Raw genomic sequence first — 17,297 nt, 5'->3', positions numbered from 1 at the left:
ATCATGGTTAAGTAACAAATAGGGAACATTGACAAATAAATTAGTAAAAAGCTCTTCTGAAAACAGCATCAACTTTAAACATTAAAAACTTGAACCACAACCACAATAAAACAGCAGAGTTAGACATGAACCACATTTTTACAGTACAAAAAAGCACACCACAGACAACCAATATTAAGATCAACACTTTGCTCACATGAAGGATTGTCCCAAGGGTTTGCTATAAGGCAATACCCTTGTAATTTTCTCTCTTTAGAGTCAAAAATCTTAGTTCTGCATTTTTAAAAAACATTTACCATTGTTGGGTGCTTTGCTTAGATTGCAGAGTAACTCTTACATTAAAATACAGGGGCTAGTTGCATTAAAAATGCTCTAAAGAGAAAAAATATCACTAATGATATTCTAATAGTGTTCAGTACCAAGAGAAACTCACTAACTATTGCATGTTTCCATGCCACTTTCTCAAAAAAAACAAACAAACAAACAAACAAACAAAAAAAACAAAACCCCAAAAAACCTGCAAGGAAAGTCATTACCAAAATTCCTTCATCAAAATTTTTTAAAAAGTAATTCTTAACCATTAAGAACAATGTTCCATGCAACAGTGACCCCAGTTTAGACAGAAGACCCCAATATATATAGGTTAAACACATAAGCAAGTTGAAGCCAGATTTCACCATTGTCTCATAAAGGTAAAATTTAATTTTATGCAACTAGCCATCTGTATATTTCCCCTTCTCCATTTTGACTTTACTTAGGTTTACTAAAGTTTTGCATTCTTCTATAATATTCAGATTTTTAAATATGGGTTTCTTATGGGTCTTACACTAGGTGACTGGTTAGCAGTGTGCTGGCCATCTTTGGTTTACAAAGCATGTCTTAACCATGGACTATCAAAGGGGCTAAACTCAACTTTCTTTAGAATTCTTGTATTTTCTTTTACTCATTCTTTTATCTATACTATATCACTGCACATGAATTAGAACCGCACGTCACAAAATTGCACAGGGATTACAAATATTACATCCAGTCTGCATAAAATCGAATTCCACTACTGACCAGATCACAAAATGGCTGCACTCTCTAATCTAAAACTAATTTGCATATTGTACACATGTAAGACGATTTTTTAAACTTGAAGTCACAATAATGCATGCAAGTTTGCTTTTTTTAAACAAATTTTATAATTTGTTCATGCTACCTAGATTCAAGAGAGCTTTTTTGAACAGTTGCAATACCTCACCTCGTTAGTTAATAATTCTAGTGCATGCATATGGTGTATACAGGTAAGTAAACATGCATTTTTTTCACATTCTAAAACTATGGCAGTTTAGGCCATATTGTGCTGCCTGCATTTTATCTGCAATGCAGTGTGTCTCTAACATTTTCAGTCCCGTATTAATAGGTGGCATTTACACATAACACCTATATAGCAGCAAAGCTAATACAGCTTGTGATTAAAAATGTTTAAAAATAGCTAATAAATCAGATTATCTTGAGGTATTATTTCTTGCAAGTCAAAATGGAGAGCAAAAAAATCAACCCTAATTTTTAGTTTATGTATACACTGAAAATAGCAACAATAAAAATAAGCATTTGTAGCAGACATATTCCATCTTCACTATTATTTTTGCTACCTTTGGTAAATTACTGGGGCAGATCTTGAAGTTAAAAACCCATGTTTAGAAATAAGTGCACGCTTCCCCCACTATATAGCAGCAGACTGTGTTGCCCCTACGCAAAACATTCTCATATCTAATTTTAACTTTACATATAAAAATAACTTGGAGAAAATACAAAAAAACATTTTATTTTAACATGAAAATATCACAAAAATTAGTAAGCCTGAGATGTAGGGTTTTGGTGAAAAACAAGAGGCTTGTAGTGTTTTGGCTGCTGATAAAGATGCATGTATTGATAGCTGGGGTGAAAAGCAGAAGAATGCACTTATTTCTTCTGCATGTCAGTATCTTCAGACACAGTAAGCCACATGCACCCTTTCTTTCCTTGTTAAACAGAGGCCAGTTTGCTATTCTTAGTTCCAGCGGAAGTGGATCTGACGTGGGCGATCAGCACCTTCCTTTACCAATGGCTTATGGAACTCACGTCCAGCACGAGAGTGGATATTTGCCCAACAGAACTCACAGTAATACTGCAGGCAAGTGACATTGGCACAAAAAAAGGGAGCAAATTTTCCACCACAGCGTGCGCCCTGGCATTCATCACACATCTGGTCATCTAGCACATATGGCTTTACCTCCACCTTGAAAAAACAGAAAAGAAGTCTCGTTAGGGTCTGCTTCAGAAATCAAATTCTCTAACAACTTAAAATTGTTTCTATAGAGGAAAAAAAGGACCAGCACTAAAAGGTGAGGAAATGGGCAGTTTCTCAAAGAAGGAGTAGGTCTGAGAAACTACTCCTTTACCATGTAGTAGGTTAAAATACTTTAAAAATCTATAAAAATCTGATATTTGCAGAACATTCCATGCTCACCTTTCTTGAATATCATCTTTGAAAAACCTGTGTGCTGGTATTTTCAGAGTTGGGGGGGATTGTGAGTGAAAAACAAAAGAGATATCAATTATTCATGGAAGGGTTTCCACACCCTTTTCCCTCATTCCAATACCACCTGTGAGGTGGCAGAACCCAAACTGCCACTGATTAGGGCAGCGCTTCTCCACTGCAAGTGAAAGTCACACTCTGCTTGGAAATAACTGGCACAGACGAGCCAGACTGTGGAGAATCTTAAAAAGAGCATGCCTAGACTTCCGAAAATTTGTAAGATATAAAGTCCTACTAGTCCTGTTGTGAAGGTCTGACTTGGCAGAACACTTCAGATCAGAGTCAGCTCTGAAAGATAAACTTTTCTACCTCAGTTTTCACATCTGTCAAGTGAGAATAACAGATTCTGTCTCAGAGTTGTGCAGCGTAAACTGTGAATGTAAAAGCATAAGAAAGCGCTTAGCACACGGTAAAATAGTCTATAAATCAGTATTACCTATTATTAGTTGCAATAGCCTTGCTTTCCTGCTTGTGATAACTTTATGAATGGAAGGTTTTTACCTTTGGCTGAAAAGTGCCAGATAGCCTAACAGCTCAGCCATTCCTTAGGAGATGACAGAACACTGAACGTTCTGAAGAACTGGATTGAGATCAAGTAAAGGTTGCCCATAGTAAAAAATAATGATTTGACAATTTGTATTCTGAATGTATTCTATTGAAATACTTGCATGAGTGCAGAAAACGAATATAAAGGTATTTTCTGTAATGTTATTTGTAAGAACAACAACAAACTAGAAACAACCTAAAAGTTGATTAAAAGAACTGTAGGATGTTCATTTAATAGATAGGTAATAGAATTACATTGTTGTTTCTATTTCACTGATTATGATTAATATATTTTATGCATATTAGACACAGCTTTTCTGAATTGCTTGTCTGTACTTTTTGTATGTTTTGTTGCTGAAGTATTTTTTGTTTTTTAAAATTGATTTATGAGTTCTCTTTGCCAGTTAAGAATTTTTAAACTTTTTTCCAGGGGTTTTACAATCTTTGACACAAACTTTTAAAATTTTTATGCTTGATCTTTATCTCTTAACTTTTTCCTTTATCGGTTCTATCTTTTATTTGCCAAGTTGCTATTTTTGATTTATTATCTTCATTACAATTATAGTTATCATAAAAAAATTATGACCCAAGAATAAATCAAGATGGCATGAGAGTTACTGGATTTCATCTCACTGAATTATAAACTCCACGAACACAAGAACAGCACCCATTTGCTCAATGTTCAGTTTCCAGTGCCTAGAAGAATATCTAACACGAAGTAGAAATGCTAGAAATATACGAGTGAATGCAATACATTTACATATGTTTTCTGGGTTTCTTTCTCATGTTTATTTCTTTTTGTTGTTGTTGTTGTTTTTTTTTCTTTTCATAAGATTTTAGGCAAATTGAAACCAGGGTCTGTGATGTCGACTTCACTTCCACAATACCTGATAAAATGCCAGATTTTCAGGAGCTACATGTTTTAATATAAAACTGTTGAACAAAAATTTTACAAATGCAATGATTTCAATTATAAGTATTTTTTAAATTCTAGATATTAGTTTATGAAGCTAAGCTACTTAACTCAAAATCATACACTGTAAAGATGGAAAATTGAATTTCAAAATCTATTTTGATTAATAATCTCTAATAATTAAACTCTTCTGTACATGAAAGGAGTTTCATTGACACTTTACCTAGTCTTGTATTTTAACATTTACTAGAAGTCACAGTGAATTATACTACTCATGAAATAACATACAAAAAATATAATGAATTACACATCTGTGTTGATTGTGCTTTCCAGCTATCAGATAGAACTAAACCACAGTATCCATCAGCGTAAACAGTAAGTGGAATAAACAATTTTCATTTTCTCCAAATAAGTATCCTATGTATCCTTGAGTTGGTACTTACACACTTAAATTTATTCGATTTTTATGGCTTAATAGCCATATTCATATTGGAGAGATGAAAGGTATAAAGGTTAATGGTTTAATATTTCTTTGTGTAAGCAATATTAGTGACTTGTAAAATACTTAAGGCTCAAATTCTTTCAAATACAGTTGAAAATTACCTTTGTAGTACATATCTTAGAAAATAAGCTTTTCCCTAAGGTATTTCAATGCCTTTTCAAGAAGGCACGTGTATCTTAATTCATCTGCTCTGCAACTGAGTTGCTCTTGAAGAGTCAATACTTTGCTCCAAATAACTGGTCCTTCACTATCATTTTGGAAACAAAGAGGTATGAGGTATGACACTGCAACAGTCTTTTTCTTCTGCACTGCACTAAACACCCTGATTATATACTATGTAAATAACATCCTCTGTGACCTATCACCTCTCTGTAAAAGTAGGGAATTAGGCTAGATCAGCAGCCTAAAGCACTGCTATACATTTGTTACTTTCAGAGCTTTATAAACTCCTGTTGTTGAGGCTGCCTCTCAGACCAATTCAGCAGAACCTCAGAGGGTAGGACCCAAATATCAAGATTTTTCTAAGTTCCCAGGTGAATAAAGTACAGCACAGGTTGAGAACACAAGACTCGAGGAACTCTTAACATTCAGACAAGTTTAGAAAGGTTATCTATGCATGTCTTATCAAAAGCAGAGAACCTCACCTTATTTGGCAACCAAAATTTTAAGTAGCAATGCAAACAAACAAACAAAAAAAGCCACTCTGCATTTGTGAACTGAAACAATGCTGCATTTCTTTTCTAATGGGATGGCTGGGTAAATACATTGAGGACTAGTTCTAGCATGCATGATCTAGTCAACTGGTATTAGTTAACCAGCTTCCCTGTCCTGAAAATAGTCTTTTAACGTGCCAAACAACCCCAGAAGAGGATTCAAGAAACTGTTATATTGGGAAAAGGTGTACCCACTCAAATTATACCTTCTATCTACTAATTTGGATATAAAAAATTCATTTACCTCATATTCTTAGTGTATTTCTGCTGAACTATAAATATAATTATTTTAGAATATGCTTAGGTATGTATAGGAATTGTTCACAGATTTTGGCATAAAACAGATTTGTAAATGAATACTAGAGCCTTTCCCTACTCTAGAAGGTAGTCACTACTTGGAATTATTCAATAGGGTTTCAGTTATCATTCCTAGTACTTAAAAGTTCTTACTGTGATGATTCAGGCAATGCTACTCAAAAAGAAATATTTAAGTGTAGGCCAATTATTTTAGAGAAATATACGTGATGCATTTTTATTTTAGACTTTGTGACAAAGAAAACAAACATTTAAATAACATTCTGTGCCAAGTTTTATTCTAAGTGTTTGTGTATATGTGAATTAATTTAGTCCTCAAAACTGAGAAAGACATATTATCATTGTTTTCCATTTTACAAGTGAGGAAAAAGGCACAGAGAAGGTAAATTTGTAGAAATGGGATTCAATCCCAGGCAGTCTGACTCCAAAGTACAGGCTCTTAAAACAACCTCTGCCTCCATGGTTAGAATATTTGACCTTACTGGCTGATAAAAATTTTTTGACATGGCTGTACAATGACATTAATATTTTTTATATTATACCTAAATATAAAGTGTGTTCAGGAATTTTACATTTCAAGGATATTTTTATCCTTTATATTTTTATCCTTTAAGACTTAAAGAAGTTAAAAACTAAACAGTGTTTGAATTATATTATTAACTCTTTAGTGTATGACACTTTGGATCAGCACATTATTATAGGACATAAGTGATTTCCCAATATGCAACTTACACGTTTATCAATATCACCGTGCTGAAGCTGAACAAACCGAGCACTAATGGCAGCAATATAGCTCTGCTGATTGGAGAAAGCAACTCGCCCAGCACCTTTTGGGTATTTTAGCTCAGGATCTGTATCAATTCCTGCATAACAAACTCCACCATATAGCCGGTCCATGATCATAGCAAGTTCCACTTCAAGAAGAAAAGAAGTTTATGTCAAATGTGAGAAAACACAGTAATCAACAATTTTTAAGCACTTTTTGGAAAACATAGAAGTCAACTGTATATTATCATTTGACCAGGAGTAGAATGGCAGATTAAGAGGCTGTTGTTAGAGGAGGACTGGGATCAAGGATGGCTTTTTTTTTAGCTATAAAGTGACTCACTGCCATCACATCTTCCTACTTACTAGCACTAAACCCACTATATACCCTGTCTTGTCCTATAGAGAAATAGTTCCACACTCTTTCCTAAATCCAATCCTTTTACTTGCATACTAGATCCCATCCACTCTCACTAAGAAGAGATACTGCTTCAGCAATTCTCCCCTTTCCCTTATGTACCACCAGTTTTCCCTTATACAAGCTCATTCCCATGTACACTATAATTTTCCTATCTTAAAAAAAATTCTCATAACATTGTTTTCCCTCTCAGTTACTACTTCATTACTCTGTTTCCCTTTACAAACAAAATTTTCAAAATCTGTTTCAGTATTCCCCAATTCCTCTCCTCCCATACTTTATTCAACTCTTTCTAATCAGACTATCACACCATGACTCCACTGTAATTGTTGATGCCAAGTCCAATGGTCAATCTATCTGTAAGTACCATTGAATACAGTTAATCCCTTCCTTCTCATTCAAATATTTTCTCCATCTGGCCTCTGGAATATATTAGCCCACCAATTCTGCTCCTACCTCACTGATAAATTTCTTCTGAGTTTTCCTTGGTAGTTCATCCTAAATTCCTTAACTTTTTGATGTCAGAGTACGCTAAGTTTCAATCCTTGCAAGAGTACCCTAAGTTTCAATCCTTGCAGCATTGTCTATGCTCCTGGATTTGGTAATTTCATCCTGTATCATAGCTTTAAACACCATCTATATGTTTTTAAGCTCCTACATTTGTATCTCTAGTATGGACATCTTCCCTGGACTCCAGACTCATATATGCAACTGTCTACTGGACAACTCGATATGTAACAGGCACTGGCCACACTCAGTATGTTAAAAATGGAATTCATAATCTTCTTCAATCCCATTAAACTTGCTCCAGTGAGTTTTTGCTGACCCAGTTAGAAAGGAACAGAAAAGATGAAGTTGTCAAGTCAAGATCTTTGGCTTCATCTTTTCTGTATTCTTCTCTTGCTCCCTAGCACACATATAATCAGGTGAACTTGATTTTCAAGACCTATCTAGAGTCCAATCTCCTCACCTCCATCACTAACATCCTGATTCAAGCTAACATCATTTTTCATCTTGTTCATGGCAATAACCTTATCTCTTTGCTTTTGACCCTTGCCTTCTCAGCTTGTTTTTAAAACAGTATAATGATTCTCTTTAAAAATGTATCAGATACCACCAACAAAATATAACAAAAATATATCAGATATCATGGTTTAATTGAAATTTCTATTTGAGAACTCTGAATGGTGCCATAAACTTAGGTTCAAAATCAAGACCATGATCTACCCTCCCAATCTGTTCTTCCTCCAGTATTCCTTCCCTCTCAGTAAAAGGTATCACTACCCACCCAGTGGCTTATGACTGAAAGACGAGATTCAGTCTTTGTGTTTACCTAATATCTGTTACCTCTGTTCACCTGGCTTTCTCCTTGCTAGCAGTAATCCAAGCCACCATTGTCTAATTTCCTGGACTGTAATAATAGAATCCTAAACTGGTCTGCCCATATTTACTCTCACCCTGCCCCCACCTCTATAAGTCATTAGCTAAAGTGAACTTTGAAAACCGAAAATATGATCACATCTCTCTTTTGTTTAAAAACTCTTCAATGGTTTACCCTTGCTCTAAGGATAAACACCATGTTAGCCTATTAGACTTGTATGATCTGAATCCTGTCTACTTTTGCAATGTCTCCTTGTGTCCCTTCCATCACTCCTTGTATCCCGAGTCAGCTGCTTTGGGCTTCTTTCAGTCCCTCCAAAGCACAGTTTCCCTCCACACAAGACCTTTAAATAAGCTTTTCCCTTTCTGTGAAACACACTCCTCAGAACCCTACTACCACTCTGATCCTCCCACTTTTGCTCAATCCTTTACATGTCAGTTCAACTACAAATATCTTTAAGATATCAGACTATATAATATTTCCTTGCACACACCCTTCCGTTCCCTACAGTACTTCTCTGTAAAAGTCATCACGTTCTGTAAGTTTACATGTATGAATATTCTTTAACACATATTTTTAAGACTGGGGAGAGGATGTTCTCAGTGATGGAAATCACTAACACTCTACACATGGTATACAGTATCATCTAACATGTGCAAAGTGGGCATATACCTGTACAATTATATTCCTATGAGACATATTTTGGTTGGTTTATAGTTCCTAGTTGTTGATAAACAGAAGTTTATCATCATTAACTTATCTAAAGTGCTACTTCAGTTAATGACTAAAATACTAATAAGAGAAAATAATCCCGTATTTCTTCTTCAGATATCAGAATCAATCAAATAAACAGACTCCAAATTTTCATGTCTTAAGAGAGGTTCACTTAGGAAATCAGAAATATTTAGGTGAATTCTTATAGTTTGCTTGGAGTTAACCAACTACACTAATATTGATAGATAAGTATCCAATTCTGCAGTTTGAGAGTTTCAAGAAGGGGTCTGAGAATATGTTTCAAAATTCTGTAGTTAGCAACTATTGGAACATGAAGAATCTGCTCCTGTTCTGTCCAATAGTGTCATGTACACAATGGCTTCCAAATGTTTATTGACTAGGACATATTTAAATTATTTTTTAAACAAAATTATTAACATTCCACTTACCAGCCCTTAATGGCCGAGGAACACCTCCAACAAAAATTGTTTTTCGGGGATCCAAAGGCTGAGAACCATCCATTACAAAATCACTATCACTTAAATTCCAAGGACGTATTTGAACCTATGAAGAAAATTACATTGGGTCTTACTCCCTTGATGGCTTATGAGGGTTGTTTGTTTTTGTCAGTTAATAGTTATTCTTTTATTGTTTAAAAATTTGTATAGTAGGATTTGGAAACAAACTATTTTCATAACTTTTGATATAGATACTATAAGTCAGCAGTCTCCAACCTTTATGGCACCAGGGACCAATTCTGAGGAAGCCAATTTTTCCAAAGATTAAGGGGGTGGAGGATGGTTTTGAGATGAAAGTGTTCCACCTTGGATCATCAGGCATTAGATTTTCATAAAGAATGTGCAACCTAGACCACTTGTATGTGCAGTTGACAACAGGGTTCACATTCCTATGACAATCTAATGTCATCTCTGATCTGACAGGGGGTAGAGCTCATGCAGTACTGCTGGCTTGCCTGCCACTCATATCCTGCCGTGCAGTCTGCTTCCCAATAGGTCATGGACCAATACTGGTCCACCACCCAGGGGCTGGGGACTCCTGCTATAAATTATCTGGATGTTTCAAAACTAAAACTCAGCGTGGTAGTTTACTTATTATTTTATTCATTAACAACCATTTCAAAACAATTTTGAAAAATTAGCATTTGTAGCCTGAAGTTCATGTGGTATTTACTTACTGGTTTGTCCTTGATGGTAGGGCTAGAAACACACAGATAGAGCTTTCCATCTTCTTCAATACAAGCATCAATTAATGCTTGAACTGAGCTCTCTTCTTGAAAGAGAAGAAATGCATAGCCTGGAATAACAATTAAAGATGAAGCAATATGTCAAGCTAAGTGATTTTACTCCAAATTTCAGTGCTATTTAGAAAATACATGATTTTTTTTGAATATATGTATTTTATTGCACTTTAGGTCCTGGGGTAAATGTGCAGAACATGCAGGATTGTTAGATAGGTACATACATGGCAATGTGGTTTGCTGCCTTCATCTCCCCTTCACCTATATTTGGCATTTCTCCCCATGTTATCCCTCCCCAACCTTCCTACCTCCTGCTGTCCCTCCCCTACTCCCCACCAACAGACCCCAGTATGTGATGCTCTCCTCCCTGTGTCCACGTGTTCTCATTGTTCAACACCTGTGTATGAGTAAGAATATGCGGTGTTTGATTTTCTGTTCTTGTGTCAGTTTGCTGAGAACGATGGTTTCCAGATTCATCCATGTCCCTACAAAGGACATAAACTCATTGTTTGCTATGGCTGCATAGTATTCCATGGTGTATATGTGCCACATTTTCCTTGTCCAGTCTATCACTGATGGGCATTTGGGTTGGTTCCAGTTCTCTGCTATTGCAAACAGTGCTGCAATGAACACGTGTGCATGTGTCTTTATAATAGAATGATTCATAATCTTTTGGATACATACCCAGTAATGGGATTGCTGTGTCAAATGAAATTTCTATTTCTAGGTCCTTGAGGAATTGCCACACTTTGTCTTCCAAAATGGCTGAACTAATTTACACTCCCACCAACAGTGTAAAAGTGTTCCTATTACTCCACATCCTCTCCAGCATCTATTGTCTCCAGATTTTTTAATGTCGCCATTCTAACTGGCATGAGATGGTATCTCAATGTGGTTTTGATTTGCATTTCTCCAATGACCAGTTATGATAAGTATATTTTCATGTCTGTTGGCCTCATATATGTCTTCTTCTGAAAAGTGTCTGTTCATGTCCTTTGCCCACTTTCGAATGTTTTTTTTTTTTTTCTTGTAAATCTGTTTCAGTTCTTTGTAGGTTCTGGATATTAGCCCTTTGTCAGATGGGTACATTCCCAGATGGATTAAAGACTTAAGCATAAGACCTAACACCATAAAAACCCTAGAAGAAAGCCTAGGTAAAATCATTGAGGACATAGGCATAGGCAAGCACTTTATGACTAAAACACCAAAAGCACTGGCAACAAAAGCCAAAATAAACAAATGGGATTTAATTAAACTCCAGAGATTATGTACAGCAAAAGAAACAATCATTAGAGTGAACCGACAACCAACAGAATGGGAAAAAAAATATTTTTTTAATGGTACAATGACATCCTTTATTCTCACTCACAGACTCAACTTTTTTTTTCTATGTGTTCCTGTGGGAACTTTGTTTGAATATGTGTGGTTTTCAACATTTTGGCACATGAAAGCCTGACAAGTTTTTAAAAGTCAGATGCCGCATCTTTTGAACAGGAAAATCTATGTTTTTTTTTTTAAATATATATACATATTTTATTGCATTTTAGGTTCTGGGATACATGTGTAGATCATGCAGGATTGTTGCATAGGTACATACATGGCAATGTGGTTTGCTGCCTCCATCCCCTCTTCACCTATATCTGGCATTTCTCCCCATGTTATCCCTCCCCAACCTCCCTACACTCTGCTGTCTCACTCCTATTACTCCCCAGCAGACCCCAGTGTGTGATGCTCCCCTCCTTGTGTCCATGTGTTCTCATTGTTCAACACCTGCCTATGCGTGAAAACATGCGGTGTTTGATTTTCTGTTCTTGTGTCAATTTGCTGAGAATGATGGTTTCCAGATTCATCCATGTCCCTACAAAGGACACGAACTCATCATTTTTTTATGGCTGCATAGTATTCCATGGTGTATATGTGCCACAGCCCCTTCCTGACACCTTAACACAAAATGAACTCCAGATAGATTAAATACATGCTTTTGAAAAAAACAACTATCAAACAGGACTAAAAACCATTTACCTTTTATAAGAGAATACAATATCCTATGTCATACACATCAAAACACTTATTAAGTAAAGCAATTGGCTACTTTATATACAGCACTTGCTATAACGTACTGTACTAACAACTTTACATGCGTTATTTCATTTAATTCTAAAAAGTCTATGAAATATTATTCCCATTTTATAGAAGAAAAAATCAACGTACAAAACTCAGTCCCATAGAAAGTAGGTGGTTGAAAAATTTCAAACCCAGGTCAGTCCCAAGGTCTCTCACACTTTCTCTAGTAGTGATACTACCTTCTTAAAAAACTTGGCAGAATTAACCAAGTGAGTATATCTGGAACTCAAGTTTCCTATAAATGCCTGCAGGGCAATCCAAGTTCTAGGGCAACCTTTTAGACTGGAACACACTTGGAAAGGTTCAGGAAATCCCCTACGCAGAGGAAATGTTCCACAGTCTCATTAAAACTTCTCAATAATACTACGAAAGCTACAATATGAAGGCTGGAATGAAACATGTTCCTTAATAAAACAGGTCAGATGGATCAAAACTTTTAAATCAAGTCTCAACTTAGAAAACAGTAGAATATCTTTTTTAAACTGTTTGAAGACTATCTAGACTTGTAAACAACCAATTGTCAATTTTCAATAAAAGATCATGTATCCAGCAGACAGAATAGACTACATTATAAAAAGAAGGCATCAAAATTTACACTGCAAGTTTACTATCATGTGATTATTCCCAGCAGGTGATAGCTATGAATGATCTATCCCTTACCTTGGACAAGATTTCTATGCGAACAAATGTACAGCATTTTAATCTAGTCCCAATATGCAGCAGACATCAAGCAGGCCATGTATGTCTGTTCCACCATACAATGGGAAGTGTAAGGTCATGCTGAGCTCAAACTGAGCTTATTGTCAATAATGGCTTTATGCCACAAAGGCCTGATGGGACACTAAAGTACTTCATTTTAATAAAATTAAAATACTTGATTGCATAAAATGTATCTGAAGCCATTTCACCCTATATAAATGATTTTACCCTATCCAAACACAGACTTCCAAAGGTAGTCTGTATTAAAAAACATGTCTTAGACAACTTTTTACATTGCTGGAAACAATTTAAATATTCTTGAAAATAATAAAGATTTTTTTAAGGCTTTAATTTTGATACAAAATAAGGATCTGGGAACTATAACTATTTTGTAATAAGAGGATATAAGACCAATTTACTAAAATAGTATATTAAGTTAAATATTTTAATGTTGCCTAATTTTGATAATTTTTGATGTTAATATTTTAATATTGCTTAAGTTTCAAATAATACTTTAAATTCAATATTTTCAATACTGCTTAATTTTTGTTATTAGGAAATAAATGTTTATATTATAAAAATTAATTAGGCCATATCGAGTAAATTATGACTTAGCTAACCCAAGTCATTAGATATAATACTCTTAACAAAAACATACTATATAGCAGCTTCTTTAGAATTTGTTAAAGCAAGCTAATCATTACATAAGGTGAAGATTATTCACTGCAAAGGAAACATGTAGTACATGTGTGGTTCAGCATCTAAAGGTTCTAGTCACTGCTGTAATTATACAGGAAGTTCCCCCACTGGATGCCTCTCTATCAGTGTTTCCCAAACCATGGAAAATGCTGAATTACAGAAATAACAAAATTGCTTGTAAGAACAAGGTTTGAAAATACTGGTCTTCAGAAATGGCTACAATTAACTGTAACTGTATGAAAAAAAAAGTATGATTTGCCAGTGCCAATTTTTTTTTCAATTAAAGAAACTACTGCACAACCATAATAACAATGATGGCAACAACAGCCATAAAGACTATAACTATTCTGTTTCATTAACTTTGTTCCATTCCATCTTTCTAGGCTCAGAGTACACCATCCCTGTAAGGGAACAAGTAGCTCATGCAAAAATGTGCATCTCTCCATTCAAACAATTCCTAATTCCTTTTTAAAATTCTATTTCCTTTTCTGCCTGGAACTCTGTTCAAGTATTTTTTTATCTATCTACATACAGTACCTTAGATTAATTTCAAACCTCTCAGTGAAGCCTTCCCCCATCTACTTGAAGCAATTTCTCCATTCCATAGTATTTTTTGTTGTTCATCTCATTTATCAGGCAGTTAACAATCCGTAAATTATTGACAATACAAATATTCACAAAGGTATATAAAGACACTATTTTATAGACCATTGGAAGAATCTGACATTAATAACCATAAATTTTTAAAGTTGTAAAAATGCAATACTGCAACTGTGATGAGTGCTAGGAGTGAAAGACAGAGACAGCAGTAGAGTTGGGCAGAAGGAGTTAACCTCATTTGGTAGATCCTGAAAGTTTTCTTTGATCAACTTACACTTAAGCTTGAGATACAAAAGATAAGCAGGGAATACAGAGATAAATAGACAGAAGGAAGAGACACCTTTAGCTCAGAGATTATCATACATAAAAGCCCTGAAGCTGGAGAGAACAAGGCCAGTTTGTGGGACTGGAAGGAAACAAGCAGTAATAGGAAAAGAAGCTAGAAAGAAGGCGAGGCCAGGCAAAGTGAATGCATTTTTGCTTTTATTCTAAAAATAAGAGAAATCACTACAGGGTTTACGCAGAGGAGTAAGGAATAGCACCATCCAATGAGTTTTCAGACTGCTTTGGCTAGAATATAGGAGAAAACTGGAGAGGGCTAGAGATATAGATAGACTAGAAAGACAGCTGAAGTAGTCCAGGCTAATGATGATGGTAGCTTAGTCAGGAACATTACAAAATAACTCAATATTCAATAAAAATGGCATTTCTAAAGTAAACTTTATAAAATGGCAAGACAGTAAAACTATGGATAGTGACACTAAAACTAAGCTAATAAATAAACAGCTCTATCTATGTGGAGCTAATTTTCTCTCTAAACCAAGGGTTTATGACCTTCAATCAACTCCAGACTACATGGAGAGAGTTATATAACTTAAACAGATTCTCACAGAGGCCTGGAATCCAGAATCCTCACTCAAAAGATGCTCTTGATTCTATATATACATATAAATCTACAAGTATTAAAAAAAATCATTGCATTATTCCATTTATTTAAAAAACTATGTAAACTATAAGTGGAGGTTCTATAATTCTCAATGGCAGAAAGTAGAGATGACTCATATAATTCATCACCAGAAAACTGTACCTAGTTTTTCTGTGCCAATAACTTCTTTATCATGCTTCTTTTCCCAGAGTAAAAATCAAACCATTTAACAGTTCTACTGGAGTCTTTTCTACAGGCTTGACAATTCACTAAATCATGAGACTAAACAGTATGTGTGGTATGCTTTTTCTAAAATTATATTTCAGCAATGTTCAAAGTAAAGTCTTAATCTTTGAGCCTCCCCCTTTCTTTTACTCGCTCCAGAACCTTCCATTAGCAATTCTGACTAATTGAATTAATATTCAACTCTCTTTTCTCCTCTCTTCCTCTTGTTATTGTGGGCAGGATATACTTCCTCTCCCCACAGATGGTGACTTGATCATGTGACTTGCATGCGAAGGTTAGCACAGTTTGTGATTCTTGTCCTGTGGTTATCAGCCATGGTTTCTTCCTAGCAATAACTAACACAACTAAGCATCTTCCTCAAGTTCTACATCTTTATATAACTGGAAAAAAAATAGACCTAACTAGCTGCTTTGTCTTGTATCTAAATTATTCATCAACAGAGTTGGTAATAATTTATATTGCTTTGCTATTATCTAGAACACTTAATGTAAACCTCCTATTTCAACTGTTCATAAATTTGTATTTAGTAAAAGATAAATCATATCACATAGATCTTAATTTCATAATGCAGAGAGGTACTGTTTCCTATGTCTATACCAAAGTTACTTAGAATGATGCTTTAGACAGAGAAAATACTCAAATATATGTTGATCAGAGTCTATGAAATCATTATCAAATCACAGAAAGTCTCTTATGATTCTTAACTGGATAAGTAATTGATTTTGTTTCTTTTGCTCTCATACAACCAATTTCCTAGCAAATATTAACAATAACAACCCTTACCTTTTGGTGGAAAATAGGACTTGCTTTCTGCTTTATGAGGCCAATCTACTACCAAAGGCCCAAATCTTCTGAAGCTAGCAGTTATTTCATCTTAAGAAAGTAAAATAATAATTAGTTTCAGTGATTCGTTCTAAGAAATTCTGTACTTTTACTATGAAGATTAACATTTAAAAGTGTCAAATACCTCAGGATAAATTAGAATATAAACACTGGGAATATGTCTAACATACTTCAAACTAACTTCATTTTTAAGCAGTGCACTGGCTAGAGTAATCAATTCCATGTGAATTTTAGAATTTTATATAATATTGATGGATACTACTTTATAGTACACCAAACCAGAAACAGCACTGGCTTGAAAAAAAGTAAACATTATATAAGTTAAATCTATTATTGTTTCACAAATAAAATCATTTTATTATAGGAAAAAAGGTCTGCTGCAAGACTTGAATAACTATAACGCTGAAAAACTATACTAGGGTTTGATACATGCAGGGTAGTTTCACTGAAGTCCATATAGGTTAAATCCAATGATATGTTTTATATTATTTCATTACATGGAAATCTTATGAAGATCAATACTTAGAATAAGTTTGTAGATATTTGAATCATAATTTAAAAATTTCTTAAAATGTAAGAGTGACACGTCCCATAAGCTCACAAATATAGCTTAATATTTTAAATCTTCAATTAATTTTCTTTTGTTATAATTACACATGATCATTTTCACATACAATTATTAGTGTCTGTGGAACCCTAATTTCCTATTCATGTTCTGTTTCCATTTCCCTTTTGGGTTTAATAGCCTCTTTCTTCCCTGTTTCTAAGAGCACATTTATCCTTAAAGAAATTAAACTTTTGATTATCAAGCATTGCAGATATAATCTTATGGCTGGTTCCATTGATTTCGGTGTGTGTGTGCATGCACACATTATGGTGATATAAAAAGTTTTAAGTTGTATATACCTAAATAAGTTATTATTTTAAAAACAAATAGAATAGGACCTAGGTCATGAAAATCTTATTTAGAAAAAATGCCTGTAGTTACAAATATTATAAGATCTAAAGAAAAAAATCATAAGTTATTTGTTCAACTACTTTCATATTTTAACAGGTGATAAAATATTTTAAAA

The 17,297-nt window shown here is 34.5% G+C and overlaps 1 protein-coding gene across 10 annotated transcripts in view; it reads right to left on the bottom strand.

Annotated features, from left to right (window-relative positions):
* Positions 1–17,297, bottom strand: part of CPEB2 (cytoplasmic polyadenylation element binding protein 2) — a 67,177-nt gene that overhangs the window by 1,771 nt on the left and 48,109 nt on the right. For all 10 annotated transcript variants that reach the window (XM_074395903.1, XM_074395901.1, XM_074395902.1 and 7 more), the window contains 5 exons: positions 16,165–16,254; positions 10,026–10,144; positions 9,280–9,394; positions 6,285–6,466; positions 1–2,263 (listed from right to left, as the gene is read on the bottom strand). The exon at positions 1–2,263 is cut by the window's left edge and continues 1,771 nt beyond it. In XM_074395903.1, coding sequence (XP_074252004.1) covers positions 2,036–2,263; positions 6,285–6,466; positions 9,280–9,394; positions 10,026–10,144; positions 16,165–16,254 — 734 coding nt within the window. In that variant the 3' untranslated portion in view covers positions 1–2,035. The remainder of the gene's footprint in view (positions 2,264–6,284; positions 6,467–9,279; positions 9,395–10,025; positions 10,145–16,164; positions 16,255–17,297) is intronic.

This window comes from Saimiri boliviensis, chromosome 3 (assembly GCF_048565385.1).
Source record: "Saimiri boliviensis isolate mSaiBol1 chromosome 3, mSaiBol1.pri, whole genome shotgun sequence".
In the NCBI taxonomy this organism is placed as follows: domain Eukaryota; kingdom Metazoa; phylum Chordata; class Mammalia; order Primates; family Cebidae; genus Saimiri; species Saimiri boliviensis.
The sequence above is the reverse complement of the archived record's forward strand: the minus strand, read 5'-3'. Positions and strand labels throughout refer to the sequence as shown.